This window comes from Haemaphysalis longicornis, unplaced genomic scaffold (assembly GCF_048455015.1).
Source record: "Haemaphysalis longicornis isolate Haplotype H1 unplaced genomic scaffold, Haemaphysalis longicornis Haplotype H1 scaffold_6, whole genome shotgun sequence".
Lineage (NCBI taxonomy): Eukaryota > Metazoa > Arthropoda > Arachnida > Ixodida > Ixodidae > Haemaphysalis > Haemaphysalis longicornis.
Genome location: NW_027526407.1, coordinates 2724249 through 2748141, shown reverse-complemented (window position 1 = coordinate 2748141; position 23893 = coordinate 2724249). Strand labels below are relative to the sequence as shown.

At 47.7% G+C, this 23893-nt stretch overlaps 1 protein-coding gene across 1 annotated transcript in view; it reads left to right on the top strand.

Moving 5' to 3' along the window:
* Window positions 1-16115, top strand: part of LOC144141362 (A disintegrin and metalloproteinase with thrombospondin motifs like) — a 29439-nt gene extending 13324 nt beyond the window's left edge. Inside the window, exons 4-7 of the mRNA XM_077672954.1 lie at window positions 820-987; window positions 15348-15498; window positions 15567-15689; window positions 15955-16115. Coding sequence (XP_077529080.1) covers window positions 820-987; window positions 15348-15498; window positions 15567-15689; window positions 15955-16014 — 502 coding nt within the window. The 3' untranslated portion in view covers window positions 16015-16115. The remainder of the gene's footprint in view (window positions 1-819; window positions 988-15347; window positions 15499-15566; window positions 15690-15954) is intronic.
* The last annotated feature ends 7778 nt before the right edge of the window (window positions 16116-23893 follow it).

Genomic DNA, 23893 nt, shown 5'->3' with positions numbered 1-23893 from the left:
CTTGTTATTGAGCTTCACAAATATATTTACCTCCGTCAGCATGGTTTCTCGGAATAAGTTTACTTCCGGCTTTATTTTTTTTCCAGCTTCGCTATTTACCCTCTCATTTTGTATTTGGGTTTTTGATGTATTTTTAGCCAACATACAAGTGTTCAGCACAAAAGTTTAAGCGCGGTGAAGCAAATAAATCTACTACGCCAATAGTATCGATTTCTGCACGTTTCAGAGGCACCGAATATTAACAAGGCAAACAAATGTTTTGAGTATGGATTATTAATAAGATATAAACTGAAAGTCTTTGTAACGCTGGCTAAGTAGTTTCGCCGCTGCCGCCAAGTGAAGGAAGAAGTAGTGTCGGACTCCTTTTGTGCAGTTGAACTGTGACGTGGGATATAAAGAGAGTCGCTGGTGGCAGGGACGGTCACGCCTACAGGTGAAAAATTCTCGATTTTTACATCCGCACAGGGGAAGTGATGAACTGTGTAGGACGTTGCGTTGAGCCGCTCCGTGGGGGCCCCGTAGAAAACACCATATGGTGAGAAAGGTGCGCAAGCAGTTTCACTCTCCTGTCACCAAGTTCACCAAAAGCTGGCGGATACTGTTCTTGTGGTACTGATGGAGTCAGTTGTATTGCCAATACGATATCATTTTTTATGTCGCCTGCCTATACCTTATACTACTGGTGCATTCGCCTGCTTAACAAGCCATACAGTTTCCCCAAGAGTGCTCAGGCAAGTTGCTGCAGGTCCAAAAACTGGTTTCGACTAATTACTTCTAGAGACCGTTGTCGAGAATTGTTGCCTCCCTCCCGTTTTATAGATTGGGATGTCCTCACGATGGACAGACCGCCATTGGCTACGCCAAATATACCCCGGACTCAAGGAGCTGTTCCTGGTACGACGGGTATCTTATGAGCCACCAGGAAAAAGACAGCCGAAGCATGAAGTTTTCTCGGTGCTGCAACCGTCAAATGTCCATTTTTGCCAGGTAGGTGCATATTGAAGTTGCGACGCTTTTAGATTTGAATTGCACTAATGAGCCAGGTTAAGTATTTCTTCTGTAGTTTGTGTTCACAGATTCCTTTCTTTTAGGCAGGCTGGTGTTTTCTGGATGTTGTAAATTTTCCTTTGCAAAAACGTTTTTCGCTGTTTTAAAACGTTCATTGAGCAATTCAAGAAATACAAACAACCTTGTCATGTTGACATGCGCCCTGAGGATATTTTCTAGTCATGTGAAAGGCGTATGTAGGATTTGCAAGTGCAGATGTGGCCTTCCAGCAGAAGCCAAAATTTCTTGTCGTATTTGTGAACATTTCCTCATTAGATGTTCACATGGGGAAGTCGTTTCACTGAACATAAATATCGCCCTGAAACGTTAGAAAAACAATTTCGGACGCCTAATATCCCGCATTTTCATCCTCACCTGAAGCTAAGGGGTTAAATTCGTAAATTAGGAAGGACTCATGAACTTCTTCATTGTGGTGGGTACGGAAGCCAGACTGAGGGCTTGCATTTTTGATATAATCAAAGAAATGGGCAGTAATATCTGCGTGACTTGATAGTGGAAGATGCGGAAAGGAAGTCAGAAGTTCGCTTTGGTTAAAGCATAGTCTAAATGACCTCGCCGTTTGACCAATAAACTGCAGATTGCGAATTGAATATTCAACATATAGATTACATTTGGGAGGTCACACCTGCGGTAACTGTTTATTTTTCAGGCATTCCATTGAGGCTGGACTTTTGGCTGTTTCCGTGGTAGTCAAGCTTTCGCAAACCTTGCAACGACAATTCTTGCAACGATGGCACCCAGATGGAACAAACAGAGGGTAAATGGATGAAGTTGAGATATCTCGCGGGTTTTAGCTCTGCGGTATACAACTCGTGGTGGTTCCGAGAAATGTTTGGCAACTGGTGGTTACGTAACACGCGTCGACGCGTAACTTTACAAATATTTTGGTAAACATTGCAAGATTGTCACGCAGAGTGACCGGTTGCACGAAATTTTTCCCAAACCACCAGGAGTAGTATGCCACAGAACCAAAAACCTGCGAGGTATCTTAACTTCATCCGTAACCACCCGTTACTTTCATCTCGGTACTATCCAGCAGCAAGCCTCGTTGCAAGGCTCGTTAGCGCCCTTTTTGCCCCTCTTCTTCCTCCCTCGGCTTCGGGTCATCCTTTCTTCATAAAGTACCCACCGCGGTGGCTCAGTGGCTAAGGCGTTGTGCGGCTGAGAACGAGGACGCGGGCTTGATTCCCCGCCACGACGGCCGCATTTCTGATTGAGGTGAAAAGCAAAAATTCTCGTGTACAATATCTCCAGGTGGTGAAAATTAATTTGGAGCCCTCTACTACAGCGCGCCGTATCGACGGCGTTTCGTAGGTGCGTTAAACTCTACAATTAATCAAATCAATCTTGATAAAGTGTTCGTACTTCCTTCCATGCTTCCGAGGCGGGTCCCAGCGAAGAGGGGCGAGGATAATGCTACCTCAGTAAAGGCCTGTGATTGGTATCTACAACAAACATGCAAATGTTTTCACAAAAATAACATGGTCCACAATCTCGCTCTTACTCATAATACCCAATGTATTCATCAAGACATGAGTAGGACACAGACAAAAAGCACAGAAAAGCACGTCTGAATGCGACAATTGACCTCTGGTGGCCTGCCTAAATTACTAACTCTCACGCCGACTGAAATTCGTGTCTTTTTTAAAAATCGCAGCACACTGCAATAGGATCTGTTACTGCGTTTAAGTAATCCCCGCCGATTGGCGACCAAACCCGATGTGTTTATAGGGCGCACACTTCATAAATTGGAGCAGTACGACAGCTCTTTTCACAAACATAACACCTAAAGTTTCCTCGCATGTAGAATAACGCCACCGACCATGATGCACCCGTGATCTGCCTCTTAATGAGGTAATTGACCCTATCAACTTGAGAGAATTCATCTATGTCGCAGAGAAATCTGCAGTGAAAATAGACACTTACGCATGGCACTTTTAATACATTCACAAAGAATCAGGCTCTTCACCCCCGACGAGAACAAAGGCTCGGCTCTGTATCCGGTGTGCATATGGAAACGAGACATCCAAGCCTTTCCCGAAAAACAACGAAAGGCTAAAAGATTTCCTTCGGCAAGACAAGGAAACTGGACAAGGTATACGCCACAACTATAATTGAGCTGCCGGCAGTATTCATTGAAAAGTTGCCGAACTCAAACTAAGCAGGCTGTCTCCCATCGAAGTTACGCAGAAGAAAGAAAACATACCTTGTTCGTAAATTCGGAAGAAGAGCGAAGATATCTCGGGGTTTGCGATAATATTTGGCCGGTCTCTACACGACAAGATATCACTTTTCCAAGATCAAAATAAAACCACACCTACAGCACAATTTAGTAGTAAAATATATTTGAAATTGTTTTCTAGCAAAAGCTGTGCACAGAACAGAAGCTGCGAGATGTGCTTACGAAACTCGACCTCACTACTTTGTGATTACCACACGGAAGGTTGTGTTAGTTTGTGCGTCGTGGACGGTGATTGCAAACAAGGGTTGAAGGACGGAGAGAAAGCACACAAGTGAGCTGGTAGGAATTCCGTGAGGCCTTTTGTATCCCTATTCATGGCACCAGGTGCGTTAAGTAAACATTTGTGCGTCTACAAGCGAAATAGCTCGGGCTAATCAGCACTATGTACCTGCAATCTATGGTTCCTCTTTATAGGAAAAAATCGTCTGTTGCAATAAGTCTGCTGTGGCCAGTAAAGCATTCGCTTGTGTTCTTTCGGAACGTCTTTCTGCTATTGTGCGCACGTGGCGTCAATGGTTTAATCACCATGCTTATCGTTATTAGGCCAATGCCGTTCTTCCAACTGCTACGTATTGTACGCAGGTATTTTTTAAGAACGTTTATTTTGCCACAGGGCATATATATGGGATTATGAGGTGATGGTGATTAGATGAAAATGAAAATGTTCGCTTCGCGGATGAAGTCAAGGAGTGAACGATGATGGCGCCCATGTATCCATGCGGCGTATGCGGAGGCGTCGTCTGCGCGGAGGCCCGTCGCTGCAAGGTGCCGCAGTCTCGTCGGCCTCAAGGCGAGGCAGGACCACAGCAAGTGGTGAAGGTCGGCAATCGCGTCGCTGTGGTGGCACACTGGGCAACCAGGGTTTGTAAAAGAACTTAGGTATTGAGGCTATTGGCGGGTCACGGCGGGAGTTAAGGCCACCCCCCCCCCCCCCCCCCGAATCCTCCTGAGCGCAACCTCCTCTGCACGGGTAAGACCCGGGGGGAGGGTGGCAGCACACGGTGGAATGAGAGCACGTGTGCGGTGCCGGAGGTGTTCTTTTCTCGTCACCAGGAGAGTGGCATCACCCAGCTGTAACGAGAAAGTCGGAGATGGGACGGATGCTGCCAGTCGGGCTGCTACGTCTGCCTTGCAGTGTTCTGTGAGCAGGTCACGTGGAGCCCGTTCAATCAGGATCTTGTGAGCGATTCCTGCCGCAAGTTGATGAATACTCTGAGCCAGCACAGGGCTACGACTAACTAACCGTAGTAGGCGGACTGCTTGTAGAGCATCGGTGCGAACTAGGATGCGCGCCCCGAGCTGCAAAGTGATTCCGGTTACAGCAATCAGAGCCTCTCTAATGGCTACAAGTTCTGCACAGAACAAAGATGGAGGTTCCGGGACCTTAAATCTGGACGTCTTGCTGAGGGCTGGATGGCTAGTGCAATGAATGGCAGTGGCAATCACAGTCTCTTGTATACTGGCGTCAGTATATAATATGATAGAGCCGGGTGGAAGGAGGCTATCCGTGTCGGCGATGCGTTGTTGGAGGGCAGACGCCGAAATGTTGGAATCTGGACGACGAAGGTTAGTTGGTTTGTTGCCACTCAATTGCACGAACTGCCACGGGGGAAGTACTCGCTGCGGTAGGGCTGGTAGCGTATGAGAGACTGCGTAAGCTATTAATGCTCGCGCCGAATCGCACAGTGCATTCTTCAATTTACGAGCTTCTTGACGTTGATGAACAAGTTCATCCAACGTGTTCAGTTGGGCATGTTCCTGGAGCGAAACTATAGGGGTGATGCGTGGAAGCGGAGTAATTGCTCTCATAGCCTCTCTGGTAATCGCTTCCAGTCAATCCCACTGTGTTGCCGTCAAATGCTGGAACTGAGCAGAGTACACCAAGCGCGGTTGTAGTAAAACTGCTCTCACTATTTGTCGCGCCACGTGTGAGCTGGCTCCACCAGCTTTGGGAGCAATACGTACTAGTGACAGCGTTTGAGCAGCTTGGTGTTTAGCCTGAGCAAGCCAAGCTGTCGCCGTTCCTGACTGGTGTATCAGCAATCCCAGGACTTTGATTGCTGGGCTCTCCTGCAGTGGTTGCCCAGACAGATGAAGGCGGATGGGACAAGCAGCAAGCTTTCGGCGGCCCCAGTGGTTTGCAACGGATGTGTATGTTGTTTTACTCGTTGATAGCTGAAGGCCCACCGAAGAGGCAAAGGCTGCGGTGACATCCAGGGCTGACTGCAACGAACTCGCTTGAGTTTCCAGGTCATGGTGAGTGCTCCACACGGTGATGTCATCGGCGTAAAGGAGAAATGTAACAGCCGGTACATCATGAAGGCGCCATGCCAGTGGTATCACGGCATTATTAAACAAGGTCGTAGCGAATACCAATCTTTGGGGCACACCACGTACAGGAACGAAGCACCCAACAGCTTGTCCGTGAAGGCGTATGGCAAATGTCCTGTCTTGAAGGAATGACTGGACGAACTGCCGTACCCGCATGGGAAGGTGGAGCATATCAATTGAGTCCGTGATAGCAGCGTGACTGATGTTGTCATACGCTTTTTGGATGTCCATTGCTAGGATGGTCCGAACAGCATGACTTCGGGTTGACGACAGTGTTGATGTTGCCAAAACGCTAAACCGGTCCTCCGTGCCAAGTGATGGGCGAAAGCCGATTTGCGCGGGGTGGTAATACCCATGCTGTTCAAGCCACCACGACAAGCCAGTGGCTAGCATTTTCTCTGCAAGCTTGCAAACCGTCGCCGTAAGTGATATTGGCCGCAGGTTTTCTAGCACCATCGCTGGCTTGCCAGCTTTTGGTATGGGAACGACGTGCGCTGCTTTCCAGCTGCCAGGGACGACTCCACTAAGCCATACCTTATTGATGGAATCGAGGAGCTGAGCGAGCACATCTTTGTTCAAATTCTTGAAGGCTTCGTAAGGAATAGAATCCGGACCAGGTGCAGTTTTCCGCTTAGAACAGTCTATTGCCGCAAGCAATTCTGCCATCGTAAAAGCCGTAGCAATACCTTCGATGTCAGAAGACAATGGAGGCTTGTCCACATGTACAGGGAGGAATCGAGGGGACGGCAATAGATTTCGGACAGGTGTCGCATCATAGAACGGAAAAAAACGCTCTGGCCGCTTCCTTAGCAAAATATTCGGAACCTAGCCTTGACGCAAAGCAAGCATGGGCAGCCGGATCCGGAGGGCGCCGTCCACGTTCCATCGCCCGGAATGTTCGCCATAGAGAGGCATTCGAGGTCTTCGAGGAAAACCCTTCACACCAAGTACACCATTGGTGACGCGATAGGTCTTTTTCGTATCGGCGTGCCTTCGCTGCAAGGAACTGCAAGCGCGCACGGGCGTTTGGAGAAGCAGGGTCACGAGATGCTGAAAAATCTGCTTGCCTGCGAGCAGACCACAGATTAAGGAGGCCGATGTCTGGCGCAGGCCGATTCACGTCCACCTACGTGGTAGTGGTGGCACCAACGAGCGCACTTCGTATCCTGTCGACAAGATCTGTTGCTGCCTCCACAGACGGGGCAGCCAGCCTAGATCGGAAACTGTCCCAACTCACGACGCAGCACTTGCGACGCAGCCGGTGGGCCCGCGACGGGTGTGGTCCTATGGTGATTGGGTGGTGATCACTCCCCCAGCAATCGGGCTCCAGGTGTTATAGATGAGTGCCTTGCCCCAACCACCAAGTGAGGTCCGGTGCATAGGACGCCCCACGGAAATACTGCACCGCTCGTGTCGCTGCGCCGGGCTGGTTGAGCAGCACAAAGGACGCATCCGCAAACGCATCCGCACACGCCTGCCACGGGGACTTGATACGGGGTAACCCCACTCTAAATGGGGCGCATTAAAGTCCCCACCCACCGAAATTGGGCACCCTGGGCATTGCTGAGAAATAGCCAATAGCCAGTCCAAATTAATGCATGAGGGTGAGCCACCTGCGGGCCTCACGTAGCAAGAAACGACCACTGTTGCCCTTGTAAATTGAACTGCAACTGCCACTACCACCTGATACGAGTTGCACCACCGTTCAAGGGAGAGCTGAATTTGCGGGTAACACGCCGCCACATACAAGGCCACCTTACCCGGAGGCGCCACAGCGTGCACAGGACGATTGACCATAGATGGGGACACATGACCACTGAAACCCGAAATAGCAGGCAGAGCGTTTGTTTCCTGAAGAAGCAGAGCCCAGACGTGCAGCTTGTTGTTGAGTATACGAGCCTTTAGCTCACCAATCTTCGATGACAGGCCCCTGCAGTTCCACTGTAAGACACCGGACACAGGTGGAGTCGCCAGGGTGATTAAGAGTCCAAGCGCTGTAGGAGTACTGATGTCAGGTGCGATAACTGGTTGACCATGAAACGCAAGAGCGACGAAGTTCAGTTGTCGGGAATCGCGGACGAGTTTTGCGATCCGAAAAAGGGTGGCGGCTGGCGCATCGTTGGTGCGGGTGTTGAGGGCAGGTCTGCGCGTTGGTCAGGTCACTTCCGGCGTAAAAGTAACTCTCGGTGCCGCCGGAGTTTAGTGACTTCTGCTAAGAGTTGAGCAATTTGCTCATCAACAGCCGCCGTGTCGACATCATCGGGTTCTGGCATAGGTGTATGCTGTAGGGAATTCTTTTGGCGGCGACGACCCCCTCGGCGCGCAGCATCACTGTGCAATACTGGTTGTTCAGGTGCAGAACACAAATCAGGGAGGTCTGGCCCGTCTTCTTCATCCCACTGAAGAGCCGAAAAACGGTTGGCTGTCGGTACGGCAAATGTGTTCATTTTGACTGCTTGGAGCCTGTGGTTTTGGCGGCGGCGTAATATTTCGGTAGCCTTCCGCTTGGTCGGGCACGTAGGCGATGTGATGTGGTGATCGTTACTTTTGCAAAGGCCACACTCGTAAGACACCTTGCTCTCAGCCATTTCCTCATCCTGAATTGAGGAAGGGCAAGACTTGTGCATGTGGCCAGGTCGAAAGCATTTGTAACAGTACACAACACTAGGCTTGTAGGGTTGCGGTCGCAAAATGCACCCGTAGTAGTACAAGCAGGCGGGGGTTGTAGGAGGTCTTTGCAGCGTTACGAGGCAGGAGTCCTTTTTTCCCATGTAACGCGCTGCTATGATACGATGTGTATGGCAGTAAAGCTCACGCTGGAGCACCGCCTGGCCTTCGTTGCAGTCAACACTTAACACAACGTAGCTTTGCAAATCAGACCCTTCAACTAGGTACACTTGCACGGGTACCACATCTTCGGGTGTGATCGTTATGAACTTGAGCATTTGCAGGCGATCCACTGCAGTCAATGTCGGGACCCACACAGCAATTGTGTTTGACTTCGGACGAACAGCGAAGCCGCGAAATCCTTTGGGGTGCCGAGGCAGGAGTCGAAGTTCGCTTGTAAGATTTGGTTCGGGATGATTGCAAGGCTTTTAGGTGTTAAAGCCTTAACCGTGGCCTTGCACCGGACTGATCCAAATGTAAAATCGACTGGGTGGTCCATAGTCAGGCAAGAACGCTTCTATTGAGAAACACGAGGGGATGATTTCTTTTCGGGGTCTCCTGTAGGCGGCTCACACCAGGGGGCCGAGCAAGCAACAGCGGTTCCACATGGGCTCCCGAATTTCGGGTCCTGTCAGCGGAATGTCGGACCGAAGAGACCTGGAAATGACTCACCGAGGTCAGTGAAGGTGCCTGGCACCCAACCGCTACGTTTTTGTGAAGGACCTCATCTCTGATCGTGAACTGCACTGTGGCGAGGTAAGCCTAACGTCGCCTACCGCGATAGGGCTGCTCAGCTCTCAGCTGCCGCCGGGCAGGCCTAGCGCCACCGGTCTGGTTTCCTACCGCCGCAACGCCGGCGCTCGGTGCCAGGCAAGATGGAGTATACCGTGGAAGGGAAGATATTTCTCCGGAGGAATATAATGACCAGAAGCTGTGGTCTCGCGCCGTCAAGGCTCACGACCACTTGTTCGCGAAGAAGAAATCGGTGGACACCACCGCATCACCACCCGGCGGTACCGAGAACGGACAGGGCAAAAATGCCAAGAAAGAAACCCAAAAAAGAGTCAACTACCCAATCAAGAGAAGGCAACCATTACCGCGCCTTCCGATGTCCGATTATAAGATAATTTACAGACCGGGAGGAGGCCTGGACTTGCGACCTGTGAACGGCGGCATGCTCTTGCAGACGGTCTGCCGGTGTGCCGATGTGGATTTCGCCATTGCTCGCACACAGGACAAGTTGCGTATCAACTCCTTCAACAACTCTTTCACCATCAGCACTCCGTCCGAAGAACGGATGAAGCGCTATGTCAAACTCCAAAAGCTGCAAATCAAGGACCAGCAACACCCACTCCGTGCATACGTGGCCGCCCCTGACGACGCAATCAAGGGCATCATCTACAATACGGTCTACGACCAAACCCAAGACGAAATCTTCGAAGACATCATAAACCTGAACAAGAGCAGGAACTACACGATTGCCGATGCCAGGCAACTAGGCAAAACCAAGCCGCTCCTGATAACTTTCATCGGGACGAAGGAGGTACCCAGAGAAATCATCTTCTTCGGTTCGATCTACACCTGCTACCCCTTCAAGGCGAAAGTGGAGACCTATTTCAACTGCCGACGAGCAGGACACAGGGCGGACGTGTGCTCAAAGGAGAAGACAGGCTTGTGCCGCAGGTGTGGAGGGCAGCGCCCCGTCAAAGAACAACCGGACTGTACACCCAAATGCATCCTGTGCAATGGGGATCATTTCACTGGCACCAGAAAATGCAAGGAGCGTTTCGAGAGAGCCGGAAATTTCCAGCGAAGGACGTCTACCAGCCCCGAGAACCCGTGGCAACGCGGACAGCAGCAGCAAGGACAGGCAAGCGGAGAGCATCGTCAGTCCAGAAGTCAATTCAGGTCTAACTACAGATCAGGAAGAAGGCACAGCAGAAGCCGCTCCAACTCCTTCCCACCCCTCCGGAGGTCCGAGAGCAAGGAACGTCCAGACAAGGTGAGCTGGAAGCCGCAGGACTCCCAGTTAGAGAGAGAAAACGCGGAGCTCAGGGCACAAATAAGACGGCAGGAGAAGGGAATGAAAGAAATTAAAGAAATATTACAAAATTTACTATCCGTAAAGGACAGGTCGCCTCCCCCTGCAATCCAAACCTCACCTACACCAAGGCAAAATATTTCGCTACCCCCTTCCGCGACATCCTCGCGAGCCCCGTCACCGCAGCGCGGTACCCCAATCAAAAGGAAAGCAACTGAGGTAACGGAGGCAGATGAAACCCCCACGTTGATGGATTTATTTACTTTTATGCTAAAGCTTGAGGAGAGACTGCTGGTTAACATCGACAGGAACAGACCCGAAACCCAGAAGTGGATGAGTGCGCTGTCCACACGCACAGAGGCTATTGAGGCCAGGCAAAGCCAGATGGAAGCTAGACAAAGCCAGACGGAGGCTAGCATGGCGTCCAAGCCGAATGCAAAACTCGCCGAGACCCTCGCAGTTCCCGTCAACCCCGCCGCCTGAAATACTCAAATGCAGACAGTAATTCATCATGGAGAGGGACCATAAAGAAGTAAAAATATGGCAGTGGAACTGCAGATGTTTCCGCCATAAGCGGGAGAACCTGCAGCTCCACATTCAAAATTTGGACAACTCCGAGGCCCCAGACAATATTGCTCTACAAGAAAATCTAGCCAGAGTTAAACTTAGAAACTATAAAGCTCATGAAATACCCGGAACGCAAAACCCACGCGTAGCCGTCTTGATTCACAGGAATCTCACAGCTATTGAGCGCAAGATTAATATAGTAGGCGTAGACTGTCTCCTCGTCGAGATAATACCACAAACGAGAGGGTGCTGGAGTTTATTCCTGCTTAATGTATATAGCTCCCCAAAAGAGCCCCACCCCCCAATCCTGGAGGCCATAAGCAGGACTCTCCGACTCTGCGGAACCAAACCTCTAGTAGTAGTGGGAGATTTCAACGCGTGCAACACGAGTTGGGGATACCGAAAGAACAACAAAAAGGGAACCGCATTGTGGAAATATATCCAAGATGAGGGTCTCTCCCTGCTTAATGACATGCTGCAACCCACCCGTATAGGAAACAGTGTACAGGCGGACACTAGCCCGGGTCTCATGTTATGTAAAAATATTGGACATGGAAAATGGAAAAACACAGCGCAAAGCCTCGGTAGTGACCACTATATAGTTGAAACTGTTGTTCCTGTTTCTTCCCTGAAGAGAAAGGGAAGAAAAAAAATTCCGATAACAGATTGGGACAAATTTAGAACACTACGCTCACAAACTGCCGAGGAAATTGAAAATCTCGACGACTGGATTAACCAGCTAGAGGACGATGTTGAAGCAGCAACCGAGTCAGTCCCGGTTACAACAGAGATGCAGTCCGTTGATAGCAGACTATTACATATGTGGCAGGCCCTCGAGAGTCTCCAAAAAAGATGGCTCAAACAAAAACACAATAAGAAACTCAAAATCAAAATCGCGCGTCTGGGAAAAGACATGGAGGAATATGCGAAAAAACTAGTACAGCAGCAATGGGGGCAAACCTGTGATCAGATGAGCGGCAACCTACATCTTAAAGACACATGGCACCTGCTTAGGTTCCTACAAGATCCGGAAAACTGTGTCGGCGCATAGTAAGAACATTGAGCGAATCATCCATGGCCATCCGCTGGGAAATAAGGAACTCCTAAAGGCGCTCAAAGACATATACTTAAACACATCTAGCCCTATAGAACTTCCATGGTACGCGGGTTCCTCCAATCCAGAGATGGATGAGGAGATCTCGACAGCGGAAGTTAGGGCGGCAATGCACAAACTCCGCACCTCCTCTGCCCCTGGGGCAGACAGAGTTACAAATAAAACTCTAAAAAACCTAGACGATAGCTAAGCTAGATAATCACTAAGCTTTTCAATCACTGCTGGAAAAAAGGAGAACTCCCGCCTGCTTGGAGATTTATACCTTTATTCCTAAGCAAGGTAAAAGCCTGGACATTCAAAATTTAAGACCTATCTCCCTCACGTCTTGTTTAGGGAAGCTTCTTGAGCATGTTATCCTTAACAGGATTCAAACACACATGGAGAAACACCATCTCTTCCCAGACACTATGATAGGTTTCAGACCACACCTATCAACACAAGATATCATGCTCAGAATATCGGAAGAGGTGGTTAATCCATTAGATAATAAACACACCCGTGCAATGCTCGCTTTGGATTTAACCAAAGCATTTGATAATATCGAGCATGAGGCGATTACGGCAGCATTGTCAGCCCTACAGGTCGGTGAGCGAACCCATAGCTACATCAAGGCTTTCCTGTCCAACAGGACAGCTGAGATTCATTTCGGGCAGCTCAAGTCTGACCCTTTCACCCTAGGCAGCAAGGGGACACCGCAGGGCTCAATGCTCTCCCCCTTGCTATTCAACATCACACTCATACCCATGACCAAGCTGCTAGCGGCAGTACCTAATTTGTCCCACTCCCTGTACGCTGACGATATTACGTTGTGGACAACGAAGGGCAGCGACGGAGAAATAGAGTACACGTTGCAAACCGGAGCGGACATTGTCTCGGAACAGGCTAGGGCTATAGGCTTATTTTGCTCTCCTAAAATGTCCGAGCTCCTGGTAATGCGTTACGCGCCTGGAAGACAAGCCAACGATACACCAGTCCCAATAGAAATTCGCATGAATAACGCACTAGTACCAGAAGTCCAAACGATCAGGATACTAGGGATGTACTTACAAAGCAATGGCAAGAACACCGCCACGCTCAGTAAACTGACAGCTTGTGTGCATCAGACGAACCGTCTAATTCGCCGCATAGCGAACAAACATACGGGGATGAAAGAAATAGACCTCACGAGGCTAGTTCAAGCCTTTGTTCTGAGTCGCTTTGTCTACTCCCTTCCATACCTCAGTTTACACAAGGCGGAGAAGGAGAAAGTAAACTGTTTGATTAGGCAATCGTACAAAGCAGCTTTGCACTTACCGAGGTGTACTCCGACTGATAAACTCTTGAAAATGGGCCTACACAACACCCTCGAAGAATTAATAGAGGCCCATAGAATCGCTCAATATGAAATATTAGCGAAGACCCCGACAGGACAGTACATCTTAAAGGATCTAAGTATATCTTACGAAGGAACACACACAAGGGAGAACCCGGTCCCTAGAGATATATTTAAGCACCTCACTATTAACTCTATTCCTAAAAATTTGCACCCTATTCATCACAAGGAAAGAAGAAACGCTAGAGCCAAAGCACTCGAAAAACTGTTTAAACACCACGAGGAGGTAGTGTACGTGGATGCAGCCGAATACAAAGTGCAGGATGCCTTTGCAGTTGCAGCCATCGACAACAAACTCAAGCACATCACCGCAGCCACTGTTTATGGCAGGCGGCCGGAAGAAGCGGAAGAGGCTGCAATTTCTGTTGCAATTATTAGTACCAAAGCAAAATTTATCTTCAGCGACTCGAAAACAGCTGTACGTAATTTTGCGAAAAACACAATTCACGAATCGGCATCTCAAATTCTATTACGAAATCATTTCGAACCCCGCCAGATCCAGATTATCTGGATTCCTGCGCACTCGTCCCATCCAGGGAAGGAAGCGGCCTACAGTTTTGCCTGCGAACTCGTCAACCAGGCGGTGGACCAATCATGCCTGCGAGGGTCTAAGGAGCGTATGGTTACTTTTCAAGAGATTACATCTCACTTCAGAAATGAAAGACTGGTTTACCCTGAGCCTCATTATTACCAAACGAAAATCCAGCAAGCGACATGGAGGCAACTCCAATCTCATACCTTTCTAAACCCATATAAATTGGCCCTAATGTACCCAGGTCTGCACACCCCAAAGCGCAGAATATGTGAGGCCGAAAAAGCCGACCTAGCCCACATCTTATATGAATGCCCTGAGCTCCAACCTAAAGCCGAATGACATCTCTCTAACCAAATAGAGTGGCAGACTGCGGTGACCAGCTCCAAGCCTGATACCCAAATTCATGCCGTGGACTGGGCTTTAGAAGTCGCCACGAAGCAAGGTCTTCTGGCCACTTCACGGTGTCAAGAAGAAGCCCATCATTAATCAAAGTCAATGATTATTGACTAAATAAAGTTGTTCCTCCTCCTCCTCCTCCTGTAGGCCGCTTATGGCCAACGCGATTGGTTGTGGACGTTGATGGTGAAGCGGATGTCCCACAAGACAAGTCTTGCGTCTTGTTCACTGACGTAGTCGGGTTGGTCGTTTGGAGGTGCGATGCAGCTTGTGTTTTATCCCGAACCACAGGTTGAATGTCCATTGGCACGGTAGGCTCGGAAACCGATTCGTTCACCGATTGACGTGCCTCGGATGTTGGTGTCGTGCTGACAGCATCGTAGCCTTGTCCGGGTGGCACCGGAGCATCGGAAGTTGGTGGGGTCGCCGTCGTAAGAGTTCGCAGGGGGGGCGGAGACGGCCCCGCCGAACCCGCGCCGGGCAAGCTAGGCCTACCCACTGCTCGATGATCGTGGACTTCCGCGACGCCGAGAAAATCGACAGATGACCGAGAGACCGGTAGCGGGCATGCGTCCGTTACCTGTTCTGACGATGTAAACTCGATTCTCTTTGCGTAGGGGAAGTATTTCCGCAGTGTGCGAGATTTTCCTACAGAGCGATGTGAAGCCACCTCTGCTGCCTTCTTCTTCTTCTTGTTCCGTACGCATGTATTTCCTCCGGCAAATCTGTATAGCTGAACATTTGCTAATCCCAAGGGCATTTCCGCAATCAAACTGCAAGAATGCAGATCAACTTTCTGTATTAATCTCTGTCTGCTTTAGAAAAGCTATTGCGCCCAAAACCGCTGGCTTTTCTTTGCCAGTTTGATTACAATAAACTAATCAAAACAAAAACCTAAGCACCACATAATAAAGCAAAATGTTGTTTTTACATTCCAGAGGGGGTTTCTTTATTGTTGAATACTTATTTTCATTATTTAAAATTTTTAATTATAACGTATACTGATATTTTTAGAACTCGAGAAGCGCAGTGCCTCATCTATTCAAGCTCCATAACGCGAATCGCACAAGAAGATCAAACGGCCCTCCTTCCAGGACAAGAAGCGGATCGAAACCAGCAATGCAGAAATGCCTATCCCACAATCAGACAAACCTATTGGATAAGCGTGAGTACCCCAAATAATTACCTAACTATCAATTTCAAACGTTTTTCTAAAACTTTGTTTTTTTACAGAACAAGGGTGACGAGAACTGCACTATTCATTGCTTTGTCCCCAAGGATGAAGTTTTTGACGATGATATGGAGTGGCCCACATTTCTGTCAGACGGCTCGCAATGTGGAAATAATGTGAAAACGGTGGGTACAAAACAGTCAGGCCAGAGAAAAGCAAGTTTTTCACTCACGTTTCTTGAAATGAAACCAAAACAGTGGTACTTTACAACAACTCTTTACAAAGCAATTCAAATGTTGTTCCCTCCAACATTAGCGATTGAGTTTTTTAAATCTTTACGCTACATTTTTGGTTTCTGAAGTACAGTCACGTGCGTTTCGAATCCAGGCGTCTATTTTACCATTACAAGTATGAAGTGCGTATGCTACAAACATGTCGCCTATTTTGCAGGTTTGCATAAATGGTGACTGCGTTGAAAAACGTGCTAAGTACGCAGCTAAAGGAGCGTAGCAACGCGCAAGATGAACAAACCTATACTGCAAAGTCATATTAAAGACTTTATTAGGCAACGTAAACGAAGGAATCTACTCAAAGCAATAGGTGATGTACTAAGTGGCTGGTTGTATTAATAATAAAATTATATGTTTGATTCAAAGCTTCTTCTTGGGGTCTCATTTTAGGACCTTTTTGGTGATTGTTTTGAATCGCATCTAACATTTTTAATGGCATATCCAAATAAATGGCCTTAAAGAAACACAGTTTGAGAAACTCTTGTGAGATCAATGTAGTGCACATGGACAGTAAAATATGGTTTGGATATAATTTTGTTCATGTCTCAGCGCCAACTGTGCACTTGGCGGTGTTTAGGGCGAGATAATGCAAAAGAAACGCATGGAAGACAAACGGATGGAAGATCTAAACGGAAAACGTACAACGTTCCAAGTGGTCAGCTGCGAATTTTAAAATAAGGAGTAAAATAATCATCATCATAATCATCATAATCGTCATGAAAAGCCTAGTTAGGGTCACTGCAGCAAGAAGGCCTCTCTCATTAGCCTCCTACTGCTCCTCTCGAGCACTGCTCGAGTCCATTCTTCAAAATCTAGACTCCCTTATTTCGTGTCTCCATCGGGTTAGTGGCCTTTTTTATTGGCTCGTTTTTGGTATCTGCTCTGTTACACTGGTTGTACACCGCTTGTTATGTCGCCCAATAATAGGGAAGCCCAAGTCCATTTTTTGCTTATTTGAACTGTGATATCACCTACTCTAGTTCATTCCCTAATCCAGGTTGCTCGTTTCCGGTTCGTAAGGGCTACTGCTATCAGTATTCGTTTCATGGCCCGTTCAGCGGACATGTTTCTTTTCTAGTTCTTATTAACTCCCGGTGTGTCCGCTCCTTATGCCATCACTGGCAGGGGGCTTTGGTTGTATTTGATTTCTTTCAGTGATAGATGTAGCTTACTTTTTAATATTTAGGAGTGCTTGCCGTCTGCTTCCAAGGGCATACCCATTCTCTGGCCCATTTCTACCTCGTGGTTGTGGTGAACCGGACCATCTATCCGAAGCCTGCATTTCAGCGTTTAATTAATAATGCTAAAAATGACCATATTAACAATACAGCGTGGCAGAAACAAAGACTTAAGCGAGGCACACAGGACGAACGCTGACTTCCAACTGAATTTTTGTTTCAGAAACAAGCCATATTAATACAAACACGCATGCACACACCTACGATGAAGCAATTCGACACGATAGGTAATCTATAACAAATGTGCTAGAAACATTACATTCGAAACAGATGCATATAAGATGAACAACCCACACGCACTCAGCCCGTGTGTGTACATTGATGCGGCAAGTTAGGTCGCTCCTTCGCGCACGTGAAGAAATTCAAGTTTCTTTGTTGACAGGGCTATAGACGGAGCGCTGACACAATCTTTACCTAGCCTACTGATTTGCGCAGCCTCCACAATTTCCCGTGGAGGCTGCGCATCAGCTTGTGCGATCAGTAGTTGCTACTGGTATAACGTCGCTGTCGTATAGCGTAGCGTAGAGTCGTTTTGCTACTTCTATCACATCGTTAAGGCTACATGTAATGTTAGCGGGCTCGGCTATGAGGGCGTACAGTCTGTATGTTTTCTTTTTTTTTCATAGCGTGCTTTCTCTTAGATGCTTCTAGGCTTCTATTTCCAGCATTTTCTTGAACACTGCCACGTTGCAGGCAAGAATATCATGTGTTTTGCTTCTGTAATCAATTACGACAGGGCTGCTAATTCAATTTGGTCTGCCGTACTGGAAACGTTTATGATCTGAGTTTTGCTATTGGCTCCCTCGTTTTTAATTTAGATTTACAGTTTGGTTGCTACCTGCTACTTCTCCCGCATCTGCTGCTGATTCTGTGACTGCCGTTGTTAGGTTGTAATTTAGTCTGTGTAGACTATCGTGGTTCTCTTGATTTAGAAGATCGAATTTGTTTAAAAAAGTTATGACCCATTCCTGCACCTTAGCTCGTACTGTCTTTATGCTTGTTTCCTTACTTTTCTTGAGTTTCCTTTTGTTTCCTTTCAGATACAGCTTAATGTTAAGGGAGTACTGACACGAAATTTCTCGCTTTTAGTTTTTATGGTGTAAAGAATACCTATTGGCCCAGTAATTACGAAAATCGAACCGAAAGCCGTCAGCCGCCAACACAGAATTAATTATAGCCCGTTTATTGCAACCAATTTCAAATTTGGTCGCCGCGCGGAAAAATGGCCGTTCGAAGGCCAGCCTGCAAGCGGGCCAGCCTTACGTCACGGTCTCACCCGCGACGTCAGGGACGTTTTTCTTTCCTACACGCGTTCGCCGCATCGTCTGCTACGATTGCACATGGTCCGCACTCGCCCGCGCAGTCGACATGTCGTCTGAATCGTCAGACTCGGATGAGTCGCTGCCACCCGACAGACAGAACTTCATTTGGCCAGGCGATTAGGCCGGCGATGTCTTCGCCGTCGTCCGTTTTTTTAATATCACTGCGGCTCGAACCGGTGCAGACCGTGATAGCAACAGCTTGTCGCCACTCTTATAATCAATCTGATCGCGAAAAAGAAGTTCCACATGCGAGAAAGTAGATGTTAGTGTGTTGAAAAATTGTGCTAGGGGTTGTTATCAGCACTGAATTTAAAAGTGGCGTTCAGATATTTGCCGCGATGGTACGCCTACGCTGACCGGAAGCGGAGGTTCGGCGCTCCGACCCAGCACTGCCGGCATCGCGGTGCGGCGAGCGGCCGAAAGAGTTCGCCACCTGCGCGCTAGAATCAAAACAGGCCGCGGCAGATGTCTTGGTCACCGATCGGTGAAACGGAAATTATTTCCAAAATAAAGCTCCATATGCGAAAAAGGGGATGATAGTGTGGTGAAAAGTTGTGTAAGGGATGGTCATTCGCAGTTGTACAGATACCAGCGATCAAATAGTCGCCACGATACTAAGCCTAAGTTCCCAACACCCAAGCTGACCCGAGCAACGCCGAGCCTGCTGGCTTGGGCGACAGTTCTTGCGGCCGCCGCCGCACACGAACTCAGTCCACGTTTAGCGCTGCATGTCGTCGCGTGGAAAATAATGCATCTTGGCGTCGTCGTTGATTTGCTCGGACAGGCTTCCACGAGCAGTACTTCGCATACCGCGAGCTTGCCGTAGCACAACTTGGGCGAGCTCGGCGACGCGCACCGCCGCGTCGCCGCGGTGCCTGTCGACATCGCGCATCGCGCGCTGCCGGCACCGAGCAGTTTTTGGCACCAGTGCAAGGGAACACCATGCGCCGGCCACGAACTGAAGAGCAAAGACGTCGAACACGCAACGTTTACAAGCATTGCTCACACGGCTGCGCCCACGTCTCCTGCCCAAACGAATACCACCGACAACAGCAGCGCAGGATATCGTTTCCGGTTCCGAAAACGAATATGTGACGTCACCCTGAACCGGCCAGACACGCAGGCCGATGTTTCGTCACGCCGAAAGTGATTTCGCTAATGCAGCCCATTTGTGGGAGCTCGCCGCCTGGACAATAAAAATCAATGTTAGATGTGATTACGGCCTCGGATCGCTGCGAAAATTTCTGTGATTCATCTGTACAAACTACGGAAGCCAATTATATCATTTTTAGGCGTCAAAATGTGGTGTCAGTACTCCTTTAACCTAACGGTTTTATGATCACTGCTCAGAATCGTGTCCAGCACCCCAGGCGCTGAAAAATACCTGCGCCGTTATTTAAAATGAAGTGGCTATTTTATTTTTGAATCGTTTGGACTTTTCGATGTCCATTTCCTATTATTTCATTGAAGATGAATGTGTTAATGTCCCCCAGGATATTTGTCTCTGCAAATCTTACCAGTGTATTTCCTGGACTGCTGTAACGGCCTATTCCATTTTATGACTGGCATTACTTCAACTTGCTTCTCTCTAGTTGGGTGAAAATATCCAATCAAAATGGCGAGCTTAGATGTTCGTTTCTTTATTGCTGAATCGACGCCCTCATATAAACTGCCTATGGCTTCATGATCGTAGCTAGCTGTTGGGGCAACGCTGTGGGCTTTCTTTAACCAGTATCACTTGCTTAGTTTGATCACGACTGCGACTCTTTCGTTAACGCTGAGGAATTCCTCAACGTTATCCTGCTTTTTTTTTGTGGAATAAAAGGGCTTCACCATGTGGTTTTTCCTAATATTGTTGCAGATGTAAACCAGCCATCTGCGTTTGGTTGTAGATTTATTATATGTGTATTTATCTGTCTCTAAAACAAACCTCCCATTTTAAAGCATACTGTACCGAATAGCACATTCCGATGCACCCAGCACTCGGAGGAATCCGAAAAAGCCGTTGTTGATAGAATAATGTAGGTGGTCATGAGGGGCCCAGAAGAATGCTAGGCCATCCTTCTTCGGTACCCCACACCAGACAACTTTGTATCTTTTACCACACAAAACCCAAACATTTATTTCCCTCCAAAAAATGCAGACATGTGTGTGCCTTTATTTACTGCTGATATGACTCCATTCAGACACACACCCAATACTTCAAATATGTAAACAATCATAATTGCATAATATATGACACAATAGGTTTTTAACTGTCTCTTTGCCAGCTATTGTCATGGCTTGTGCCAATCTTCATACAAAGCAGTACATGGCCTTTCGGGAACACAGCTGAGCTAAACCTACTAGCGCTTTGTACGGAGCTCTTGCGTTGAAGTCGCTTGCTCTTCTCCAAGTGTAAGATGCCCACCCATGTCTCTGCGAACATCATCTTGGGGCTAATCCGGTATGACCCTCGTCTTCTTCGATTTACGCAAAAAAAAAAAAACTGGAAACTCTTGGCGCTTTTTCCTGTGGAGATTAGGCTTTCTGATAGGTTTAGAATGTCATTCGCTTCAGTGGTCGCTCTTTCAACTCACGGTTCGCACGTGTGGACATTCCGCGCATTTATGACGCACATTACACTAGCAAATTATATGAGAAACATGTGCCAGTGCCTCGGGCACCTGGAGCAATTGAGAGTTGTGTTGGAAAGCATATCGAAAACAACTAAAAAATGTTGCCATCACTGAACACCCAATGCATCAAATATGATACACGGAAATTCGAAGGAACTCGAAAGAGTGGATGGGCTTGGAAAACGACAATAAAGAGAACACATTGGTTGCGCAAAATTTTCTAAAAAAGAAAATGGCCAAATGTACGATGATAGAACGAGATACTCACTGTTTGTCAAATAACATTATTTGAATTGGATGTAACTGCTGAGCTCCCGCCTGCGGCCGTATTTGTCGAGCTCCCACGAGACCTCTGGCGGCGCCTTTCTGGACTACTCACACGGGAAAACACCGGAAGTGTATAAAAACATACTCCGGGTTTGGTTTCCGCTTTATTTGGTTTATCGTCTCTTTCAGGCGTCTCAAACACCGCATGTCAACTGTGATACTCTGGGTATTATGAGGATAATTAAACAAAAAAACGAGGTTGAGAGGCTCGTGCGTCATGAAACAAACAAGGGAACTTGGAGCGCCTTCACCACATTCATAAACAGAAGCAGGGAATGGATAAAAATAAGTAAACTCGCAGGAAAACAAACCCATAGACTGCTTCTAGTTAGCATTACAGGGGACACATTCGAAGACCAGGGTAACAAACTTTTGAGCACTTCCACCCGTGCCCAATTCTGCACATTACTGGAAGAGTTTCATGCAGCACAAAATGTCTGCCTAGAAACGGCACGCTTTATACCAAGTGATTAACAACTTCCTAGTACTCGGAGGTTTCGCTACTTGAGTTGAAAGATGGTTTCAGCACCTCTAAATATTCAGATCCGGGCCAAGACAACATTACATGCACCACTATACACCTACAGTAAGACACTGTTGGAGCACTTCCCCTCCTATACAACGAAATATGGCTTTTGGGACACCTATTCCAGGTTCTAAAGGGAGGCTACAATGACGGCCTTCCTGGAGGAACGGAAGGATCAATCGGAATCCTCTACAATATGTTATCAACCCAAGTGAGCGACAAGCTTAATATTGAAGCTCCTTGAGGAGATGACAAACAAGAGACGTATACTTTCCAGAATAAGATGGTATTTCCGAGGATTGCAAGGCCCGCTTCAGGCCATGGCAATGTGCAAATGATAACCTCGCTGCCCTAAAACGTTCCAGCAAAGGTGCAATAATTGATAAATGATATGGCATAATGGTTGTTTGCATATTGAACATGCTTATAATACTGCATTGCACAATTGCATTTTTAGCGAACTAAAGTGTTTTGGGTTGTCGGAAAACATGTTGAATACCGTACAAGCTAAGGTAAAAACTTTGGTGCGAGAGTGGGCCCGGTATTTGCCCCGGTTGACGTCAAGAAAAAACGATGTCGATCAGAGGGGTGTTCAGAGATGCACGCTATTATAATAAAAATATACACACGCCGGAAAAAATCACCACGAAATAGAGTTTTAGCTGTTCCAATATAGGTAATGTTCAAATGTCCTCTAAATCCTGCGATCGGTCCTTTTGTGAGAGGCAAGTTCAGCTAAGTGTGAACGCACTTGCTGGCTGGGCATAAAAAAACCACTCTAACATAATAGAGAAAATTCTACTTTCATTGCATTTTAGAAAAGCACGGATCCATCCCGATTATGTTACTATACTTAAAGGTGTTTCAATTCATCTCAAAAAGAAAAACAAATTTTTGCACACTTCTTGCTAAAAAGCGATATTCAATCCGCAATCCAAATACAAGAAACAAATAAGGATCAAAACAATCAATATTTAGAACGGCTTTTGGCATTGATTGTACAGCGGCGACAAACAACCTTTGCTGCGTGATTTTACCAACTTTGTAGGTTCACGGATTGAATATGGGATTGTCAAATATTGTTTGCCTGTAGAACGCCCCTGAAAACGTTGGGCCCAGAACAGCACTCGTGGAACCGTCTTGCATCCTGAGCATGTCGGGCGAGCCCCACTTATAATCTTTAGTGTCACGAAGCCAAAGTCTACTTAATAGCCTTGAAGAAATAAGTTTATTGGAGCGAACCTGGGCTTTTTGAAACGCTCGAAAATACGCAGGCGGTGAAGCAGCACGTTACAAAGTGACACGCAGTCGAGTGTCGGTGAATCGAATGCCGCGGCGCCTGCTCTGCGGGTATTTATCTTTCGGCACGGGTGTCTCTCGAACCGTCGAGTTACATCGAACGCACTGTAGATAAAAGAATACTATTCTAGGCTAGTGGCGTTAGGGCGAAACATTGTCCCAGCAAATGAAATAACACGTGTGGCATGAAAATTGAAATGCGCGCTTGGCTTGGTCCACGGATAACACAGATAGCACAGCTGGCACAGCCGGACCTCAAAAACCAAATAGATTTAAACCAACCAAACGCACCGCTCGCGGCATTACGGACTTTCTAAGAGTACATAGACCCAATGCTATTATAAAAGAAAGTCCCAACAAAGAAGAGAAACGTCCGTTATCATGCGTAGTAAGTTATCAGGCGAACAACGTGACTACTTGTGGACGCTTGCGTCATAGTGATGTTCCGGAATCCCCATCAGGGATGACCTTGTAGGTAAATTGGCCAACACCTAGAATCCGGTAGGGTCCGAAATACCGTCGCAAAAGCTACTCACTCAGTCCACGTTATCGGACGGGAGTACCCACCCACACACTATCCATTGGACGGTAGTCGATGTCTCGGCATCGAGGTTGTAGCGCCCGGCATCCACGAGCTGCTGGTCCTTTGTATGAACTCGAGCGAGCTCGCGGGACTGGTCCGGTCGCCGAAAGTATCCTTGGACGTCGGCGTTGAGATTGTCGTCTTCTACGTGCGGAAGCATGGCGTGACACATCATTGTCGGCCGCC